Source organism: Necator americanus, chromosome V, assembly GCF_031761385.1.
Source record: "Necator americanus strain Aroian chromosome V, whole genome shotgun sequence".
NCBI lineage: Eukaryota > Metazoa > Nematoda > Chromadorea > Rhabditida > Ancylostomatidae > Necator > Necator americanus.
Window position 1 is genome coordinate 6,980,858 of NC_087375.1, and position 21,884 is coordinate 7,002,741.

Sequence of the window (21,884 nt, forward strand, 5' to 3'; positions counted from 1 at the left end):
TGAAGGGGGTCAGAGCATCGGCTGCGACTATCGCATCTATGTACGTAAGAGGTAAGTAAGAGTAAGAGGTTAGAAGCTAGTATTCCTTAGCATTAGCATTAGCTATTATTAGTATTAGTATTAGCTAGTATTAGCATACTAGTATTCCTTACTGGAAGTCCTTTGTTACGAAGCCATTACTCTAATTAAGAAGCTAGTATTATTATTTAAGAATCTCGTTGCTCTGAAGTTGATAGCTCCAAGAGATCAAAACACGACTCTAAAAAATGCCAGTAAAAAATATCTAGAGAAAACGAATAAATGTCATATTTATAGGTATGCCTTTAGAAAAATGTGAAAGGATTCCAACAAACAACTTGACTATGAGTGTACTGTAACTGGTGGTACAGGAGGCGGAGAAATTCCAAATCTACGACCATTGGTCAAGCGTACTCATATACCACATACTGGTTGTCTATTACAAAGGAACTATAGAGAGCTCAACAATCAGGCCAATCTGCAAACACTGCGCACGATAACTAGTCACGATTTCGTTATATTAGTCACTGAACCATGTGGTGGTTGTGTACACATTTTACACTGAACGTAGAATCCGTTATTCAAAGGAGAAAAGAAAACACAACGGAATCCGGGGATATTCAGGTTTCTATTTGAGCATCTATCAGAATATCTTTTTATTAAATTCTGCTAGTATTTTTGTTGTATGCGAATCTGCATATTTACATACTGAAAGCAACAATTTAAAAAATAGTAAAAGGATAGTAACATTAAATTTTAAAAAGTAGATAATTTCCAAAGAAACGAAAATTTTCAAGGCTAGAAACAGGAGAAAAGATGAAGTCTTCAGATCCAAAGTATCGAAACTCAACAGAAGTAAAAGGATAGTAATATTGGATTTTAAAAATTAAAAGAAATGGAAAGGAATTCAGGGAAACAGCAAAAGAAATTGTCGAAGGAAGATCGGACGATATTAATCAGATGTGGATGTCGTTTCTGCAATAAAAAAAATATACGGAAATAAAGAAGAAAGAGGAACATAACATCTATAGCTAATGTTTTTGTTGCGAGAGAAAAGAAATAGAAAGAACTCACAACCAGGGAAGAACTTTAGGAAAATTCGTAAATTCTTGCGTCTTTCAGAAAAAAGGAAGGAAATTTGACACGGCAAACTTAAAAGAGAAACGGAATCAAACAAGTACTGAGGTAATCATGCATCATTGGTGTGAAATTGAGGAAAGCCAAAATAAATTTAAAAAAATAAATCTCTCACTTTGCTAGAATGGGATTAACAGTATCTGATTTCAAATCTCTGTTAGTAGGAAAAATACTTTGGAAGCAAATAATTAAGTGCAACAGGTACTTTGAAATATTGCATTTTCTAAACTTTGACGAAGGATCTCCCCTCCATCGTGACCTCGTTTTTATTTTTCACAGTATCGTAACACTGCAACAGTGATAAATTTCACTGGTGGAAATCCCTCAACAAGAAATAGTAAGAGGAAAATACCAATTTCTATTAATCACAAGATATTTAGTATAATAACCACATCATACGGGTACTCACACGTTACTACGAAAACTAAGGAATAGAAGAAGTAAGCAAAGAGATTGCAAAAACAGACAATCATGCCAATATCAACCAATCAAAAGCAGGAACAGCTGACAGCAGTACAACTGTTGTCATAATAAAGACCACTGATAAAGTATCTTAGTGAAGCAAATACTCAAAAACTCACTGAATTATCTGACATTCGAGCAGCTGACTGTCGAAAACGAATAATAACTTAATGAGTTGAAAGGTCACGAGAGAAAAACGAAAAAAAAAAGAAAGCGAGAAAGGGAAGATAGATGGACACCCCACAAATCCGAAATGGCGGATCGGGCAAAAACAACGCGCGTTCGACCGCGTTTCTTGTGTAAAACTACACTCCATGCAAGATTAACGCGCGCGCAGAGGAGAATACACATTATTCCTCAGAGGATAGAGAAAAATTCGAGAAATATCAGCCGAGAAAAAAACACCAGTAGACCTCGGATTTCTCCAACTCGTCATTTACTTACTTTGCAATCGTAATAGTTTATTTGGATACTAGCATAGGCTAGAAATATCAATAACAACATTGGAAATGTAATAAACATGTATTCAACAATTCTCGTCATACTAAAAAAAAAGACGAGCAACAAATGTTAGATGTGTATATGTATGAACACAATACTTAATTTAAATCATAGCTTAAACCAGCAGAATGAAACAAAACACTAACAGTGTGATTAAAAAAAGAGGAATTCCGCGCACCTCTACATCTCACGTCGCGCCCACCTCTTCGTTATTCAGGGCAGCCTGATTATTTCCAGTGGAATTCTCGGTCTCTTTAATATCATCCCGCTTTTCTTCTTTAGGTCGCATACTGTATTTTCTCTTCGCATAATAATTCGGCATCGCACCTATCATCATTGTTTTCCGCACCACTTGAATCATGAATGTTACATTTGCACCTTAAAGCAGATTCATTTGACAAAAAAAAAAAACAGGTATTTTAACACAAAGAATTGAATTTAGAAAAAAAAATTTACACCAAAAATAAACATATATGTACATGAAGCACAGTCACTTTGTTGTTTTGACAAAGTTGTTCGACTTTACATTCGTATTATAGATCTAAGACGAGTCTTCTATCCAGAAAAAAAAAGACACATAAGGTCGCTCAGAAGAAGCTCGGGATCTGAAGAAAATCCACTCTGGATCGCTACTACTGCTGATTACTACTTAGCAACGCCTTTCCCACCAGTATGATAAGATACCGTATTTATGGGCGATTACAAACACCGCGAGAGAGATAGAGCTCACCGCTTAGGTCCACTTTTGCAGATGGAGCAACTGCGTTCACTGCATCGGCTAGCATCTCTAATACATCCGACTTTCTAATGGAGTCATTGTTTCGAGCTTTGAATTCCAGTGCATATGATGGAAACGAACCGTCATCTTTAGCTTTCAAGTGTTTAGATACGCACTAGAAACACAATCGGTCTACAAACAGAGATCCTTAATAAGTGGTTTAAAATTTGTCACAGGTGTCAACTTTCAGTTAAAAATCAAACAAAATACTTGATCATCAAACCACAAGAAAATAGAATTTCTAAGAAAGTACCAAAACCAATCAGTTTTGTTCAGAAAATCTCTGTTGAGATACAGTAAATTCAAAATCATTGGCCAACTCTGCGACAAGCGATAATAAAAAGCGTCACAATCGATTTAGAGGAAAAAATACCTTCAAAATCATATCATTCAACTTCTTCAAATTCACATCAGCCGTCTCTTCTACTGGTAGCACTCGCTGAAACGTACAAAGCTGGAAAATGATTGGCGAAAATTCGGAAGACTAGATATAATTATGGATTTTTTGCCAGAAAGACCTCGCAACAACAGGAACATACAATATTCCGAAACCGCAATGATATGGTCTGAAATGGCCACGAAGAGTAGGATATGACAGTCCAGTCAAGTTACGTGACAAACCAAGAAAATGACAGAATTTTTTAAAATGAAAATAATCGGCGCTACGCTAGAAAAATGCCCACGACTACTTTATTAACCCGAGTTGTCCAAAGCTAAGCCGTATTATTCGATGATACTGGGGAAAAATGTCAAAATTCTCTTCTTAAAGGAGAACCCTGCTTTGAACAATAAACTGTCGCAATTGTTAGAGGAAAGCAATAGATGAAACAAAAAATATCTACGCCTATGTTCCGAACGATTTTTGTTCAACTCTACTTACATATAACTTAGATTTCCTTAAGTAAAGAGAGAAATGCTCGAGGCTAGACTAATGGTTAACTTGTAAGAAATCTAGAGTCTAGATCTAAGGAGGAATATTGACTATGCCACCAATTTATTATTCTTTTATGATTTATTGAAGACGTATAAGAAGATCAGCTATTAAAGAATAGGGGTTTGAAGTCTGCATCATCTCAATGTCGAGTCCTTTTTTTCCCGAATATTTTCTAGGAACTGCTCAGCAAATACAAAGAATTTGGTGGTTTTTTCCATAAGATGCTATCCCATCTAGATAGACCTCACTTTTAGAGACCAGTTTAATCTCGTACACTTCACTTGTGGGCAGGTAGTTAGTAACGCATATAAGCCAGTTGTAACTACTTGTTTTTCCCGAGCAATTTCCATTCGAGGAATGCAAGCAGAGGAAAATTTTCTTACATGGTTCCAATTACCATTCGTAGCCACAACGTATCACTTCGTTTCCACATATAGTAGGGTCAAAACGACATGAAGCACGTACGCAATTGCGTGCGCTCTCCAGGGAGCGCTTCCGTGGAGCGTGGTGAAACCTTTGTTGGTACCACCCATCGCTATGGTTTTCGACGGTCCCAACTGCCTCCACCGCGCCGTTCCGAGCGCTCCGTACGCAAATACACCACAACTACACTCGTGATTCATATCGTTTTGACCGGACTATAATCATCACAATGCTGTAACAGGACCAGTTTGGCTGTTTTTCGGTTCCCTTTTTTTTCAGAAAAATTGGATGGTATGAAATATCTTTAGTACCTCTACCAAATCTACGTAATTCCATCTTTAAAATGTTTTATTTAAGAAAAACGAATATTCGGACAAGCAAGTGTTTAAAAACACTGACAGTCCAACTGCTTGAGCAAACAAATCTTTCGAAAATGCCGACTGTCAGAATATTCCCAGCATTTCAGTTTTTCGAATAATTAGACGAAGAAAAACCACTTCAATAATGAATATTCAAATTGAGCAACACTCTGGGTAAATTATTCGAACAATTACTGAATAAAGTATTCCATATGCGGAAAAAAATTAGCATCGACTGACAAACCTGAATCCATTCAAAAATGACATTCTCGGAAAAATCGAGAAAAATTCCGAAGAATAATTGCGTTATTTTTGAAACGTAGTACTAATTCATATCCTCAAAGGAATTCCCAACAGAAAATTGCTATTTGTTATTGATTGATTTCTTCGATCAGGTACAAACAAAATTTACAGCTAAGAGTAAGCCAAAACAACACAGTAAATTCTTGCGAATGAAATCTTCTCGCCGCTGTTAGGAAAAATTTTTTAAAGCTTCTAGAGCTAGATAGGAGAAGAAATTGTTAGATATTAAACATCGACACTCATCGCAATGTTTGAGGTCGGTCTTTGAACGCTTGAACGTGAACAAATAAATGTTACCTGTAAATATCGGCACTGCCTACATGCTTGTGCATATGATACCATTTGTTCAGCGAGATCCACAACATCTGCATCTGAAAACCGTTCCTCTTCAAATGCATAATGTAGTTAAAATAAAAGAAAAACATGAAGTCCCATAGAAGAGGTTGTTCTTATAATACTAAGTCTTCAGAATAAGAGTTGTTCAGTCATTCAAAGAACTAAAGTGGAGAATAGCTTGCTCAGTACAACTTCATCAAATAATAAGGACTCAAGCTGTAATACTATCGCTGTTTCATCTACAACTAACAATAAAAATGGCGTAAGACAAATTAAGCATTAAAATAAAAATAAAATAGAATGAAAAGTGTATGAGTTTTGCATCTCATGTATATCTTTCATTTGTGCATTGCAAGACGAGACTCCACACAAACCAGGACTACTGTGCATAATAGGAATATTCGACAGATTTCTAAAAAAAAAAAGAAAACAGAGCTTTTGGAAGTGCCGAAACCTACCTCGAACCGTTATAAAAAGACAATTTTTCACACCAGTCGGCCTTTGTTTACATCTCCGAACTTTTTCCTTGTTATCTCGCACCTCTTCACAGACCTGAAAATGTTCAGAGAATTTCGATTAGAACACGATAGAACAGATAACGATCAAATGCAAACATCGAAATCTAGGAGACAGGAGTAACACTATACTTTGTCACTTATTTGGCACATTAATTTCCCATCAAAATACAGCAGTGCTGCTAGAAAGCAGGTACGAAACTATAGGCCGACAAATGTTGAATAAAAACGTTCAAATAGAATGAACGAAGTGAGCGACCAATGAAATAGTAACAGAAACATTGAAGAATACTCAAACTCATGCTGGCAGAACGCTAAAATTTTGCGAAACAGCTGTGCACGATTGGAATTCGCAAGTCATGCAAAATTTAGTGGATTTCAAACGAAGCTATATGTCTCCATCAAATTCATTGTGAAACTAATGTCAGAGTTTTCTACACTTCGCTTTAGCGAGAAAGTTAGCGAAGAAAGTCAATCGAAAAAATTTTGAACAATGTCGCAAAATGAAGTGACACAATAATCTATTACAGTATTTATCCATTTTCAATTCTCATTGGTAATTACCATTCCAACGCAATACTACGAAAAAAAAAAGAACGCAAAGAGTGGATGTAGAACGTGAAAATTGGCGGACTTACTCTTTTCAATGAATCAGCCACATCCTCTCCACTACCATCGTCATCGGAATGGTGTATGGTATGCTCTGCAGCTACAAAAACAAAATGGCTGGTAAACATTACATCATTACACAAATCTACTAAGATCATTAAGACGATAGGATATTCAGGAAACATAAAGTTCTTCTGCAACATTCGTGTGCACATCAAGTCATTCGTAATCTCTTGCGCAGTGCGTACCCAAATCATTACGACAAATAATGAGCTACCGCCAGTAATGCTAGTGGGAGTAGGATGCCAACTGGCTAAAAGATAGACGAGCGAACTACAAGCACTGAAAAAATTCCGATATCTAGCACTTACGACAAACAACGCTTTCAAAGACTTTTTGCTTATAAGAACTTTACAACTGTTTCTATTTGGAATTAGTTAGTGATGAACATCATATATATCGCAACAATTTTGAATGAGAAATACTCAAGATTTTGTTTAAGAGGAAATTCTTATTCCAAATAGAAAACTAAAAGAACCCCTCTGAATCATTGAAGACACAAACCCGACCTTTCGTATTTTCCATCAAGTGATCGATGATGTTATATGCTTCAGCAATAGCCTGCTTTTCATGACTATCGCATGTTATGAATAGCCCACTGATCCCAGCTTCCACGCTCTTTTGCTTAGTACTAAAATTATACACAAAATTCCACACATTTATTACACCAAAAAAAAGTCAGTCACTTTTTACGACAACTTTCCTATTCATACGAAATTTAATAGGTTAAGCCAAAGACAGAGTATAAGCAATTCTAATTCAAACTAATTCTTGTGCTACAGCTAATTCTACAACAAAAGCAAAACGTTTCAAAACGACTTACGTGTTATTCCAACAGTACTTTCGCTTCCTCAGATTTCCCTCATTACCCATTCTGTAAACAACACAACAAAAATTATAACGGATAACAATTGAAACGACAACAACGAGAAGAAATTCGATAAAAGCTCGGAAGGGTTTGGAAAATATTTAGGGAGATATCATAGTTTTAGTAAACTGAAGAGAATAGATTTTGTCCACGAAATTCACCGAATGATGTAGAGTACAATCAGCACTTAGTTCTATAGTGTCGCTTCTCACAGAGTATAGGATTCTTCGTCGATCGGTGATGATACGTTCTGGCGATGCACTGTCGTCAATGTTCATGTTTTGTGCTCCGTGCTAGTGATAATAACTCGGTTATATATCGCTGGACTATCCCTTAATCTCGACGTTCCAACTACAAAATTCGTAACAAGGCCGCTCGCAGCTGCCTTAACAACATTAAATGCAGTAGAATTAACTTCAACTATAGAAAGGATGAAGCTGTGACGAAGAACGAAGGTTGAACAAAAAAGCCGAAATAAAACGCGAAAAGTTCAGAAAACGAGGACGAAAATGAAGTAAACGAAGTTGAAACTAAATAACTGTACGCGCCATCTGTTGCTGTAGCTCCACGCAAGTCGCGCAGCCTCGAAAAACCCAGATCTCTAAAGCACACAAAAAGTTTGCTTTCGAAAGTTCTGGTAGTTGACCTTCACCTCACCAGTAGCAACAAGCATAAGAAGCCATCATTCCGGCTTTCTCGTCTGCGCAAACAACAAAAATGTGCAGATATTTGCAGAATTTGACCCATAAAAAGTTGTAGATCAAGTTTTTGTTGAGAGAAAGATACTAGAAATGAAGTTCTATCGAACTGCGGAATCAGGACATCGTGAGGAATTATAGTTTGACTGGCCCGTATCATTTTTTCTATCTAAATAAAACCAGGGAACGCAGCAAAGTTAAACAGAAGGAGAGTTTTCAAAAAAAAAAACTTCAACAAGACGCACTTTTAACGAAAAAAAATACGGATTGAATTTAAAAAGCTTCAAGAAAAAGAACTTATGGCACCTACGAAAAACAAAAAACCAGATTCACCATTCAATAAAGGATAAAAAATGAATCTACAGAGGAAAGAAATGCTAGTACACAGTGACTACAATATCTGTAGAATCTCAGTGCGAAGCACATAAAACTGAATGTGCTAGGCAGTAGTGCTTTTATAGGACAGTTCCCTTTCGCCATGATCTTTATCAAGTCTTATAACGTACGCTTAATTCAGAATCAATTAAAATCTTACGACGTAGCCACCTTACTTCGCTTACGAAGCATACTCTGGTCAAAACGACATGAAGCACGGTGCCGTTGCGTAAGCAGCTGCGCTCGAAGCGGCGCGGTGGAAAACGCGACTGGAGACATCGCAAACTGCAGCGAAGAATTGTGTTAGCAAGGGCTTCGACTCTAACCGCTACGCGCCACCGCACCACTCCGAGCCGTTTACGCAACTGCACCACGCTTCATGTCGTTTTGACCTTACTATAAATCACCTTGAATTGCACAAGATGGAACCAATTACAACTCATTTATCGGATCAAACTTAAGTCGCAAATTTTTCGCCACTGATGAGAGATCTCATCGGAGAGAACCGGCAGCGATAATTCCATCAGTATTAAAGAAAAGATTGAGTAGGTAAACTAGGCAAAAGAATAACAAACAAAGTAACTATTCTGAATAAATCTTACCGAATCAGGTCGTGAGGAGCAGTCCGAGGCGTCTGAGTTTCGTTCCTCCTCCATAAAACTTCCTTCCGCTTTCCAATCAGCAACGACCCACCAGAGGGATCAAGAAGGCAGGGAATCAAATATTTCCCCGGCTTTCGTTCGGAGATCAATGTAACAGAAAATGTTGGGTCGATGACATTGTGGATGACGTCGTGAATTAAGACAGACTCAATTGGCGCTTGCAGGCAATGAGTCCTGCGCGCGACAACGCGAACCCGTCGCGCGTAGAAGCGGGTTCACTAGCGGGGGCGATGACGAAACGGGTTACGAGACGATCGTCGTCGTCATAGTCAGCGGCGTCCGGCCATCTCGCAACAGATCTTACCACAGACAGCACCGAAAAGCTGGTTCTTGTTAGCTATCTCGACTTCATATCGCTATGAACTGAACCGTTTCGAAAATTGCATAAAGAAGAGCAGACAGATCGGCTAACTAGTTCCGACGTTAATCATCACACAAAAAAAGATGTGCGATAAGACGAATACGTAGTATTGGCGTTCCTTTCCGTTCGCCGAAAGCCTCCAAATCTTATGTAACCACACTTTTGAGGGTTCTAATGCTAAATTAAATGTCAAAACCCCATCTAAACCTAATACAGTTCCTTAGAAAATCGAAAAAAGAATGCGAAAAAATATCCTGAATGCGATTGAAGAAAGCGCAAAATTGAATGAGACACAAGCAAACGAATTGAAAAATGGTTCCTCAACCATACCGATCGATTTAGAACAAATAACTACATTTAGATTTAGAATAAATAAATAACTTTTAGAAACGCGAAAGTTCGACCTTCCTTGAATCTTGGCATAATTCCGCAAAACTTTGCATTTTTATGCATGCATAAATTTCTTTAAGACTCAACTAAATGATGCCAAACGAAAAAATATTCAGCATAAGTTCAGCAACAGAAATAAATTTCCTTAAGAATTATCATTTGAAGAAATTTATTGAAATTTAAGAAATTGTACACGAATAAGATTGCAAATATGAAAGCATACAAATACTGTGGGTTACATGGTTTCAGAGCCCAGTCAAAAGTAACTAAGAATTTATGACGTTGCACATTTCTGTGTTTTGCAATGACTGCTCAAAGAAAAAAGAAACCTAGGGAATGGAAAATCTGATGTGTGACTCTTGGAAAAAAACCTTCGCGAATTTTTAACGAGCTCTAAAAAGAATCGTTGTTCACCGCGGTCGTACGGATTTAATTGACGGCAGTATTATGAATAAAAGAGTAGCAATGAAACGAAAACAGATGTTGAAGGTCACCTGGGACTGAGAAAAGGAAAAGGGAAAGAATTCGATCCGAATACAAACTGGTCGGTCACGTAGATGTTACAAGGAATGTTGGTAAACAAAACTAAACCTAGTTAAGCGAACTACGAGTGAAACATCCCGTTGAAACAATATAAGGGAATAAGACACAAAGCAACAAATAAATAAAATATCAGAGCATTGAAAATCCTGAACTTGGAAGTAGAACTAGAATAAGGTGAATGCTTTACGTTTTGCGAAAGTTAAACCAAGTATATTTGCCAGGAATTCATCGCATTAAGGAAGTAATCGATAGAAACACAACACTACGTCAATTCGTATTTCCTTCAACACATTTCCAAAAAAAACACCACCAAGCTTTGAGTCGAGCAGAATCGCACAATCCCAAGAGTACTATTGAACAAATTACCCGTTACTAAGTACTGATAAATGATTAAATCCACGAAAACCAGGGAAACCTTCGAAATCGACTCACTAAAAGACGTCCGATAGACCATGGCAATGTAAAATCAAATCAGCTGGAGCGCGCCAAGCGACCGCACCCAGACATTTCTGTTATGGAGCGTGGAATCGACAAATTTACCAGCTGTCGTTAGATTTGCTTATTTACTTATTTATTCAGTCTTTCACTACGCTAAATGACGAGCTAAAAGAAACTGGCAAAGACAAACATATATAAATACGGTAAATACGTAGTGAAAATACAGAAAAGAGAAAAGAATACAACGAGCAGAGATCAGTCCCCTGTACTGTAGCGGCTTACGTAATTTGATGCTCAAGATGATGTCAAATTTAAGAAGAAAAGTTAGGATATCCTTGTTTTTCTTGTAAAAAGAACATTTATCTTAAACTTCTCGGTTTCAACTGTCTGTTTGATTCTGTCCAGTTTTTTTAGCGGAAAAATAATCCACCTTTTCCTACAAACTTCTGTAACTTCTTCAATTTCTTCTGTAAGCTTTCTATCTTTGTTGTTGTTGTTGCGATGAGTTGAAGATAATAAGATACTATCCTATTCTATAGATAGGATAGGATCTTATTATCTCCTATTCTATATCTCTGGATCCGGGCAAGGAATGGGTGCACAATGGTAGGTTACTGCTGAGACAGCGAAAATATTTATTAAAAATGAGAACCACCTACAGAGAACGAAACGATAATAAAGAAAAGTAAGTTGATAGGATAATTTATGTAATCTTCAAAATGGCCAGAAAACTTAACATTTTGATTTCACCTTAATCCAAAGCACCCATGAAAGGAAAAGATTTTACGAGAATCGAGATGAAAACAGAGCAAAAGACTAGAAACAAAAATAGACAGGATCCAGTGCATCAAGCGCCTGATATGGAATATTTACAAGTCGTGATATCTCTCTATCCTGAAAATCTATGAAGAAAATGCTAGAATAAACAGGATAAATAAATACTTCTATATCACAACTCATCACTATCAAAGGAGAACAACTATTCTGGTTGTTAGTTACGTACAGATCAGAAGTCAATTTATAAAATCAAATCCATCACTTGAAATGCCACCGCATGCCGAGCATCATTACTGGATTTCAAATAGCTTGACTTCAGTATCGTACCAAATCGGAGGCTCTGTGTTACTAAAAAGAGTGAGTGAACATTTAGAAAAGGATCATCGTAAACACCTAAATTCCAAGTTCAGGATGAATAAAGAGACCATTTTCAGATTTTAAATAATTAAATGTCGTAACATATCTGGCCAACCAAATGATTCAAATATGTTGATGATTGGATCCGATGCGCTGATATTGTTTTATGATTATTCCACTGATTCTACGAAAAAACTCCTACTACATATTCTCTGTGCGGGAAAAATCAAACTAGGAAAATGACGTGGTGGAAAAGATTTTAAAAAATAATCCAGGTATAGGATGAGTTGTGTAACATGTTTTAAACATCCTAAAATTGTTCCTTCCCCTTCGTTCGCTCTAGAACCTATGTATTTCTTATTTGCACAAGAAATAAGTAAATAACAAGTAAAAACTGCAGACTTACCGCAAATAAATCACTCCCCACATATAAGTCCTGAACCAGTGATTTGTTCCAGCATTTGCTTGGTACTTTCGAATAAGGATCGGATGCGGTACTGGTAGAAGTCCCACAAGTGTGCCATGTTGGAGGAATTTCAGAATTTCGCTTTCGTCAGTGAGACCTCTGCAGTTTGCATAAAAGCATTTACATCAGCGGTCAATATGGATTCTATTAAAATATTGATTTGAAGCCACACTTGTCAATGCATATCTTCTCCACTTGAGGAACTAGAACCTGGAGTAGACGCATTATTGTTTGCAGTGGAAGTTTTGATTTCCACTGTTCTGCCCACTCAGCAGTAGGTGCCCAATCTGCAAAGCTCAAGGGTTCAGAAAGCGTTGTTAACTTACACTGCAAAATGTCGGACCCACCTTCTCCTGGACTCACTTTCCCATCTGTTTCGTTTGAACTTCCAGGCATACTTGTCACTTGAGGGGTGGCGGCCAAACCAGCAGTGGACCCTAATGATTGAAATTTTAGCGATAGTTGAAGACATAAAGCGAAATTTTGAAAGCCTACCAGTTGGGATTTCTGGCGCCGCTGGAGCTGTTGGACTCTTCAGTTGGTCTACCATTTCCTCTCTAGCTGAAGGGAATAATAATCAGCAGGAATGAGAAAAGATTTTGTGAGCACTTACGATAAGGAAAAAAAAACAAATAAATGAATACTCTCACATTCTCTAGTGGAAATACCAAAAACACATTTCTTGTGTGCAGCGCCGCCCTGTGGCTCTCTTTCGCAAATTAGAAGCTCAACTTCAAGGGCGACATGCAGTCATTCTTTCTACTAACCTTTTCCTTTTCTTCCCGAAAGCGATTTTGAGATTGATGCTGCATCTGTTGGGAGGTTGGCAAGCTGATAAAACACTTGTCGTTTGCGTATTATGGTATAGATCAAGTTAGAGTTACCTGGAACAAGAAAAATATAGTGTTTACAGGAAAATTACGTTTGTCGTCGAACTAACCATCAAATTGATACTGCACAATATTGTTGAACACCTCAAGAAGGAAGAACACAAGATGGTGATTTGTTGGTGAAGAAAATAGGAACCAGGGAGTTGAGAATGCTTCGACCAAATGAAGTAACTTATTTGCTGCCACCATTGACAGCGATTTTAGATATGGAGATACTAAAAACAATCGATTTCACGATAACATCATTCATACGAGAGATTTGCTTACCATTTACAATTATTGTAAGTAGACAATCGAATAAAGATTGAAGTCTATGATTTCCTGTGGTTATTAATTTATGGAACACCTGTAATAAAAGAATTTTCTCTGACAAAATAGAGTAGACGTAAATGTAACTTACAATGATTAACAGATCAGCATGAGTTCCCGTAAAAGACTGAATATCAATGGCTGCTTTTGCGATATAGGGTTTATTGAGACGTACACCAAAATTACGTTCTCCACTTAGCAGCAGCACAAGGAACACGCCCATGTGAATTAAACCGACACGCGCTAAACAGAACCAATCAAATCTTCGATGCAGAACTAAACTTGCTAAAAAAAAATTCGTGCTCTTTCCACAACTTAACTGTTGTGTATCTACTTAGACAGCACAGTGCAGAACGTACCGCAGCGCTTAATGAAACACGTCCTCCATGAAGGTGGCCACCACCTCCACAGACCACGACAAACTCCTCGGTGCTCTCTTTTTTTTGCTTTTAATAGCTTTTTTTTTGCAAAATCTAGCATTGACAAGACCACATCATCTCACCAAACTTCTTCTTCATTTAGTTCGCTATTAAGACGGTTCTAATATCTAGTCTGCATGGTTTGGATTTCTGCTCCTTTTTTATGCGTAAGTATACATGATTTACGTTCACGTTCACGATACATGATTCACGATGAAGCTGAAGTCTTTGAAGGAACTCCACGCAGGAGAAACTTCTAAACTGCCGAAGAAGGATTCTTCTGGAACTACGACTCTGGAGAATGCTTAAAAGTACACAATTACCAGAGGATAATGAGAAAGAGATTCAAACTCTACAAGCTAAAATCTTACAGGCATCAAAGTACCAAAACAAAACTACAAAACGTACAAACCAGTCGAAGACGACGGTTTCAAACTACAATTCTGCTCCGAGTGAGTTCTGCAGAAATTTCTCGATCAGTATTATGAGCACTGAAGCTTAAGATCACGTTCAAATGAACGTAGCAGTTGTTTATTCCAGAATTTACAGCAGCAGTGTTTGTCAGACTGCAACTGTTCTACTTGATCCAAAGCTTGGTAAGATAATGACATTAATGCAATATTATATGAGAGCAAATAAAGAAGTACAGGTAACCAACTAAAAAACTAAACCATCTAACTCATGCATAGGTGATGGAAACAAAAGTTCAAAGAATTATCGAGAAAAAGAAAAAAGTGGGTTTCGAAGAGTTTGTCGAGTGCGGTGGCCACCACAACCGTGGACGCCATGCATCACGCCAGTATAACATGTTCTGCGACGACTGGACAGAGTATTTGATGAAATTATTAATGATAGACTGACAAGCTGTTCAACAACACCTAGTATAGCGATTCCAAGACTTGACCAGCGAAGACAGATGTGAGCAGAGAAAAAAGCTTTTCTTCATTTGTAGACACATTTACGTGGTACATTTACAAATATTCAAGCTTATAAAAAGTCGGTTTCCCAGAATAATCATGGGCATTTGGCATCGCTCGAATGTATATCAAAACAGGAAGTGCAAGATCCTTCGTACTTTCAACACCTCTTCACAATTTCGGATAATTTCTTCAAAAATGTTTAGAACAAGCAAAGTCTGCAAATAAATACTCACTTGGATCGTTCCTTGATTCTGTAATGTGGTATAGAATTGGGACCAGAATTTCGAGGACATCTGATGTCTTTAGAACGTAGAACAAGAACTTCTGCAAAAATTACAATCTAATCTTCCAAATAGCGTGTATAAGAGTAATAATTAAATTCCTTCACTTTAAGGAACCAAATATGTAAATAAATGCATGAGGTCTTCAGAGTCGCTGTGAAATTGAGTAAAATGTGGTCAACCAACGTCAAATAACCAACCTGATTATATTCACAACATTTCCACAGTAATACTAGTAACTCTTGATGGAAGTTGACTTTCTTTGCAGAGTTAGGCAGGTATGTAGACTGCAAAGGATTACTTAGCAATCTCGTTATGCCCTGAAAATGGTTATTGTGTAATGAAATGGTAAACAATATGTCGCACGTTACAAATGGAAAATTTAGTACTTTAAGCATGAAATCAAAGTCCTCTTCTCGATGTATTCTGCCGAGATAGTTGATAAAGTAGTTATCGGAGTAGCCAGTGTCATCAGCTTGTGGTTGACTGTCTTTGTCCAAACATACAATAAGGACCTAAATTATGTTACGGAAAGATCATGAAAAAGGCAAATAAGGGTCCTTTAAAGGTTAGAAACAAAAAGAGGTTGGCGCTTCAGCACAAGATTTCCAGTTTAAAATAGACCTGAATAGCTCACCTGAAGTGCAGCCTCTACAAGCGGTTCCCGATAGTCATTAAAAAGCAGATAATTGTATGGCAGACCCAGTCCAACAGGATTATAGGCGCAAACAACGTTAAGTAATGAGGTGAATAATGGTAGCACGTGTCGATTCTCAGCCGAAGTAAAACGAGCAACCCAACGAAGGCGACTCTCATCTAGAGAAATGAAGGCATTTAGCAAACTTCCAATTAACAACGAACAAAGTTACTTACCAGTAATTGGTGCATATATTACTTCTGAGAAACACGTCAGAAGTAATTTAAGTATTTCAGTACGATTCTGGTCGAACTGTGCGCTGGAAACTGGCTTATTTGCAAAGCCTACTCCTGCTTCCCAAATCAATTCACATGTCTCGAGCGAAGCCAAATCATCGGTTTTCTCCTGAACAATGACTTGTTCTTCAAAAATAAGCTAAGGGAAAGTGAATCGTTCCAAAAATTGCAGCATTTTGACAATGAAAAATACCAAGCGTCATATCAATCATATACACGGAATACTAATAGAAATTTGCATATGGATTACAAGCGTTTCACAAGAGACAAGAAAATTGTATGACACCAGAAAAACTTTCAGAAAAAAGTACCGATGCAGATGTTAAATTTTTGGCGTCATAGGCAATACAATTAAATATCACGATACCTTGGAAGAAACTGTGAATCCAGGGCAGAAAAGCAGATCACTTAGGATACCCAATAACACGCTGGCCATTGGCGTTTGTCCATCACCCTAACAAATATTTCGTAGAAAAAAATTCACGTGTCCAGAACTCGAGTTAAACAGAACGAGCTGGCAATGAAAATGAAATACGATAATGAGGAACTTACAGTTGGTACCGATGACCAAAAGTAGCCCCTCCATTCCGCATCTTCAAACATGTACGGCATAAGTCTAGTGAGCAATCGAATACAGTTGATTACCTGAAAATCAAACCCTTTCAGTCATTTGAAGCAGCCAATTACATACAAGCTAAATTATGGCAAACCCAAAAAAAAGCCTTCTGAAATTACACAAAAGATAATCAACTTACACGAAAAACCTATTATAGAATCTATTTCAAACGCCACCTTTCTTTCACTTAGATTGTTAGGGTGATCTCTTGCATATTGTAACTTTTCCAAAGTTTTGTAACATAAAGTGGCAAGATTTTTAGGTGAATCCTCCCTGAAAAGATTGTATTGTCAACTATTGGATTAATCACCAACTAAAAACGCCTTATTAACAGATAGATAGGAGCTAGTTGGGATTAAAAAACTGGGGAAAGATGAGACAATGTAACGAACCTCAATTTTCGAACGTCATCCGCTGGAATCATGGCAAATACGTCATTAACACTGTGAACACTATCAGGCGACCATAATTGCTCCCAAAAGGAGTCATCATCCTGAATATACCAAAGTTTATCGACTATAACATTGCTAACATGTAGGAGTAAGACTCTGCACAAGATCCAGGTTATACATGCGATAGTTCGAACCCCTACACTTTTGGACGGTTGCTGAAGAGACCCGCTTCAGTTTTCGACGATCGGCGAAGGAAAGCTCATCACCTGCTGCGCTGCATCCTAGAAGTTAGACCCCCTCCTGAGAAGGGTCCGGCCCCCCTATCGCGCGTATGATTCAGGAGATTTTTTCTTCGGTTGAAATTTTAGCCAAAATAAGAAAAACAGGTATCTAGAATGTTCCTGCAAAGGCCTTTATAGAAGGAAAAATAGATATATGCTTTTATTTGAAGTCATTAACGCTTTCTATTGTTCATTTTCACGCATTAGCTAACCTTACGGGTAACCAGACCATTCTCAGGATCTGATAATCCATGCAAAATCGTTGTTCACTGATGAGCTCTAACTCATGTAGTATGGAAATTAAACTATTTTGCATGCACACTACGACAAGTTATTTCCTCAGTGGAAATTTATGTTACAATGCAGTGAAATGCTAAATATGGTAATCCGGCTCAATTTAAAAAATCTCACCTTAATAGGTTAGCTTTGCTTCAAGGTTTTAGTACAAATGGCAGTTTTCAAAACAACAGACAAAGAAATGGCAGAGAACACCGCAGATCTTTCTCTCGAGCTGTGGTCACAGCACATTTAGGATTGATTTCAGAGTAATAGGCGGACTAAGCTGCATTTGCCAGCTAATTTAGTTAACGAAAAACTTCAAAGCGGCAAAAACCATGCAAAACATAAAAATGAGCAGAGTTTGCAAATATAGGAAAGTTTTTAGTGCATGTTCTAACTGATCAGAAAAAAGACGGACAGAGAAGAATATTAACGAGATGAATCGAAAAGAGGAAAAAAAAAGAACAGGAAAATGGCAAAAATAGAAAAAGGCAGCATATTTGAAATCGAGACCACGAACCTGTTTGCCTGGTTTCGATGTGAGATCAATTACAGCCTGTCGAAAATTGACCTTGCTTCCCTGAGCACCCATTCTAAAACAGCTGATCATTGGAACGTCAAATTTTGAAGGCGGTGATAAATTAGACCAAAGCATGATATTTTCCGACAAATCTTATACAATGTACAGAAAATCTTGGGGAAAAACTCCTCAACCAATGGAGAAAAAGAAGGAAAAGCAAACAGAAACACGTCAAAGCAATGTTCACTCCAGCATCGACGTCATTGGTGAAGCGCGTCCCAAAACGAATCCCCTGCTGGTAAGGTGCATTATCGATAACAACCAACATTCTCTTGCTGAAGTCGGACACGTTTCTAGTACTGGTTTGTCTTTGTCGAGTTATTATTGGCGAGACTTTTCCTTTTCTTTAAGAATAGTTTTCAAGACGTTCAAGGTTTTTAGGACTTTGGTTTGTGCTAATTGTGCTAATCTCAGAGAAATTGCTTGGGATATGAGTTGAGTAGCGTTCCCTTCTTTCAGAGAAAGCGATGGGATTGTGTAAATGTCCCAGGAAGAAGGTCACAAACCTTTTTTGCTTCGAACATCGTGTTAACGTCTGTGAGCACTGTCTGGTGGAGAATCACCGTGGTGTAAGTCGTTCGATTTTTTTTTTTACAAAACTAAAGGATACAACTTTTACCCCAGCGCGAATCGACACTTGTGTCATGTGGCGGAGAGCTCTTCTATTCTTTCTTTGGATTTGTAGACGTTCTGAGTGGTTCCCTTGCAGCTATTAAATTTTGCATGTAAATAATTAGAATTGTTAGCAGCCTTAAAGCGAAAAGGGTCGTAAAGACCGCCAGTTCAGATGTAGTGGTCAAACTACAATTCTTTTGTCAACGACTAATTCCCAGGAGACACTCGTTTAAAAGCGAAGAAGCTTAGAAGTGTTCAGAAGCATATTTGCAGTATCTCTTCTTGACTGGCTTCTGGAGGCATCTTCGTCGTAAGACGTGATGCTAAAGCAAGCGGATAACTTCAAACAGTAATCAAATGTTGTGGGGCGCTATAGTGCAGTCGGTAAGAGGTTCCTGGTGACCGCAGCGTGATCAATCGGACCTTCGATTCCGTCCTAGTGCCAACCAAGCTTTCCATCCTTCCGGGGTCGATAAATTGGTACAAGACGTGTCTGGGAGGATAAAACTACTGGCTTGGCACATCGGCTAGCCACCGCAAGTCCTTGTATAGGCCAGTTACACGTTTGTAAGCCTCAAACTATTCTGAATTGAAATGAACGTGGGGGCGAATCCCAAGCGGATTGATTAACGCCTGAAACTTCAAACTTTATCCTTTAATGAACTGTTCGTTCAACATGTTCCTTCAAATAAAAATCGGTGGCAGACTGAATTTGATTTTTTTCATTATTTAAGACAGTATATCGTTCATAGCATTATTTCTTTGTTTTAGTGCGTAGTGCAGAGCTATTTGCAATGGCTCACAGATTGTGACTACGACACAAATTGTTCGCTGTGCGAGAGACCTCTGGCTGACGCAGAGACTATTCGTTTGCAGTGTTTACGTGAGCTCATTCTTTGGTTTGAATCATTTGTTTGAATGCGGAATCTTTTTGATTTACTAATTCCCTTTCAGATCTGTTACATTGGTCCTGTCTGGATGAGTGGGCTCGGCGCTTCCCTGCAACAACTGCACCTGCTGGATACTGTTGCCCCTTCTGTCGGTGAGCTTCCTCTATTTTTTTGGTTTTTGGAAAATCGATGTTTTTTTGAACGTATTGCCTTCACACAAATCAATTTTTTTTTTCATTCCAATCTTCTAGTATTTCGTGCATTATCAGGTATTTTGCGTAAGGTCATTGCTACAAATGTTGCGGAAATCAGTGCTAATGCGCTGATAATATACAATTATGTTCGAAACGTTTTGATTTTGCATAAGATCCGCCGAAAAGTAATCTCGCAAGCATGTCCAGAATATCCAGCTATTCCATTTTGCGTTTTTTTTTCAATATTGTCTAGATGATGGTTACTGTGTGATACTCTGAAATATTTCTCAAAATATGAAGCAACATGACAACCATATTCACATTCTTAACTCTGTAATGACTCAGGGAAGCCCTCTTTCCTGCGATGAATCAAACTTCTCCGATGATTGATGAGCTCCGAACTAAACTTCAACAAGCGAACTGGGCTAGGGCTGGCCTGGGACTGCCACTGGTGAGTTTTCACTCCTTTTTCATTCCTTTCTGATTGGATTTTACACTATTTAGCTACCTGAACTGGAACCTACGTCTTTGCCTCCTCAACAAGCTCACCGACCTACCAGCAACTCTACATCAGGACCGCCACATTTCAATGTAGTGAACAACGATGGCCATTTTCCAGTGCAAAGTCATGCGAATAGGTAATTCCCTTCTCCTTGCTCATTAAAAAGAAATTGAGAGTGGAAGAGAAAATTTAGGTCTGGAACAGCAACACCCGAAGTGGCGTTAGAGATAGATGATGCTGCATTTTCTGGAAAGAGGGAGCAAGTGACCTTTACGTGTATGTGTTCTATTTCTATCCAAATCGTTTTCTCCTTTTATGTTTGTTCTCTACCTCAACGGTTTTTTAGCACGCAAGAAGCATGCGGGTGGTGCTGAACCTGACACGCAGCCACTTCTCTCGAGGACGAGCGAACGAGATGCAGACAGTGAGCATAACAAATATAAAAGAAGACCGGCGAGAGAGTGGTTGAGAGGCATATGGAGGTTACCTTTTCTACATATCAGTAGAGATTATTTTGAACTCTTGCAGTAGCATTCGTGCATAGGGGAAATTATATGGAGTAAAGTCGTGCTTAGTTAAACTGTATTTGCTCTTTTAGGGCGAAATACGGCAGCTCCACACCGGATCACTTCACGGGATATAAACGTGTTCTGATTATTGCGCTTTTTCTCTTCCTTTTGCTGGTTACGGTAATTGTTGTGCTGACGAAGGCTGGAATAGGAGCAGCAGAAGATCCCCTGCTTGATCCTATGAATAATCCTAATATTCGTGTAGCTGTTGAAGGAGGCGTGGCCGATTCTATTTAATTATCGTTCCTCAAGTTTTTTTTTTTGCTTTTTCTTTGAAAGAATGTGTTGTGATTTAGAACTGATTATAATGCAGCGGTAAGAAGTTTCTTTTTCAAATTGTTGTCTAGCATTCTTAACTTCAAATAAGTGGAGACAATTGTCTATTGGGAATGAAGAGGATTTCATGTGTCTGGAGGGTATTAGGAGGGATTTGTGGAACTTCTTTTTTTGAAGAAGAAGAAGAATGATACTTGAGATGCTATCTTTACGACTTGTTGTCAAGCGTTCAACTTCTGGGCTATATTTGTCCTTGTTTTATTGAGTCAACTTAACCGTGTTTTTGTACATACGGTTGGTTCTACAAATATATCGGCACGTGGTATTATAGTTCCCAGTAACTTCCATGTTTTGTGCGTTGTTAAAAATTTTGAGGAGTATCCTTTCACCCTTTTGCGCTCATTTTAACCCCATATCTGTGCCTTAATATATGTATGGTAAGGTCAAAAGACGGTGAAATGAAACACGGTGCAGTTCAGTAAGTGGCTTTAAGCGGTTAGGATCAAGAGAGGACCTTTGCTAACACCATTTTTCGCTTCACTTAGCGATGGTCCCACCTCGATTCCTA

The 21,884-nt window shown here is 38.1% G+C and overlaps 3 protein-coding genes across 3 annotated transcripts; 1 reads left to right on the forward strand and 2 right to left on the reverse strand.

Annotated features, from left to right (window-relative positions):
* Window positions 1-2,305: 2,305 nt before the first annotated feature.
* On the reverse strand, window positions 2,306-7,308 carry RB195_013168 (uncharacterized protein; the record flags this gene model as incomplete). Its single annotated transcript, XM_013448911.2, has 8 exons — window positions 2,306-2,496; window positions 2,849-3,011; window positions 3,270-3,335; window positions 5,213-5,286; window positions 5,710-5,803; window positions 6,405-6,475; window positions 6,945-7,066; window positions 7,259-7,308. 8 exons carry the CDS (start codon window positions 7,306-7,308, stop codon window positions 2,306-2,308), a joined length of 831 nt encoding a protein of 276 aa, XP_013304365.1.
* Window positions 7,309-11,837: 4,529 nt separating this feature from the next.
* Window positions 11,838-18,282, reverse strand: RB195_013169 (uncharacterized protein; the record flags this gene model as incomplete). Its single annotated transcript, XM_064202863.1, has 19 exons — window positions 11,838-11,895; window positions 12,311-12,469; window positions 12,543-12,657; window positions 12,718-12,807; window positions 12,866-12,931; window positions 13,138-13,254; window positions 13,311-13,475; window positions 13,528-13,606; window positions 13,661-13,812; window positions 15,142-15,232; window positions 15,390-15,509; window positions 15,579-15,704; window positions 15,827-16,005; window positions 16,063-16,231; window positions 16,490-16,576; window positions 16,675-16,767; window positions 16,915-17,011; window positions 17,131-17,231; window positions 18,211-18,282. 19 exons carry the CDS (start codon window positions 18,280-18,282, stop codon window positions 11,838-11,840), a joined length of 2,136 nt encoding a protein of 711 aa, XP_064058744.1.
* An 88-nt stretch (window positions 18,283-18,370) lies between these two features.
* Window positions 18,371-21,277, forward strand: RB195_013170 (uncharacterized protein; the record flags this gene model as incomplete). The annotated part of the gene is made up of 9 exons (XM_064202864.1): window positions 18,371-18,572; window positions 18,730-18,839; window positions 19,657-19,768; window positions 19,840-19,927; window positions 20,315-20,420; window positions 20,474-20,607; window positions 20,665-20,747; window positions 20,818-20,953; window positions 21,070-21,277. 9 exons carry the CDS (start codon window positions 18,371-18,373, stop codon window positions 21,275-21,277), a joined length of 1,179 nt encoding a protein of 392 aa, XP_064058745.1.
* Between the last annotated feature and the right edge of the window lie 607 nt (window positions 21,278-21,884).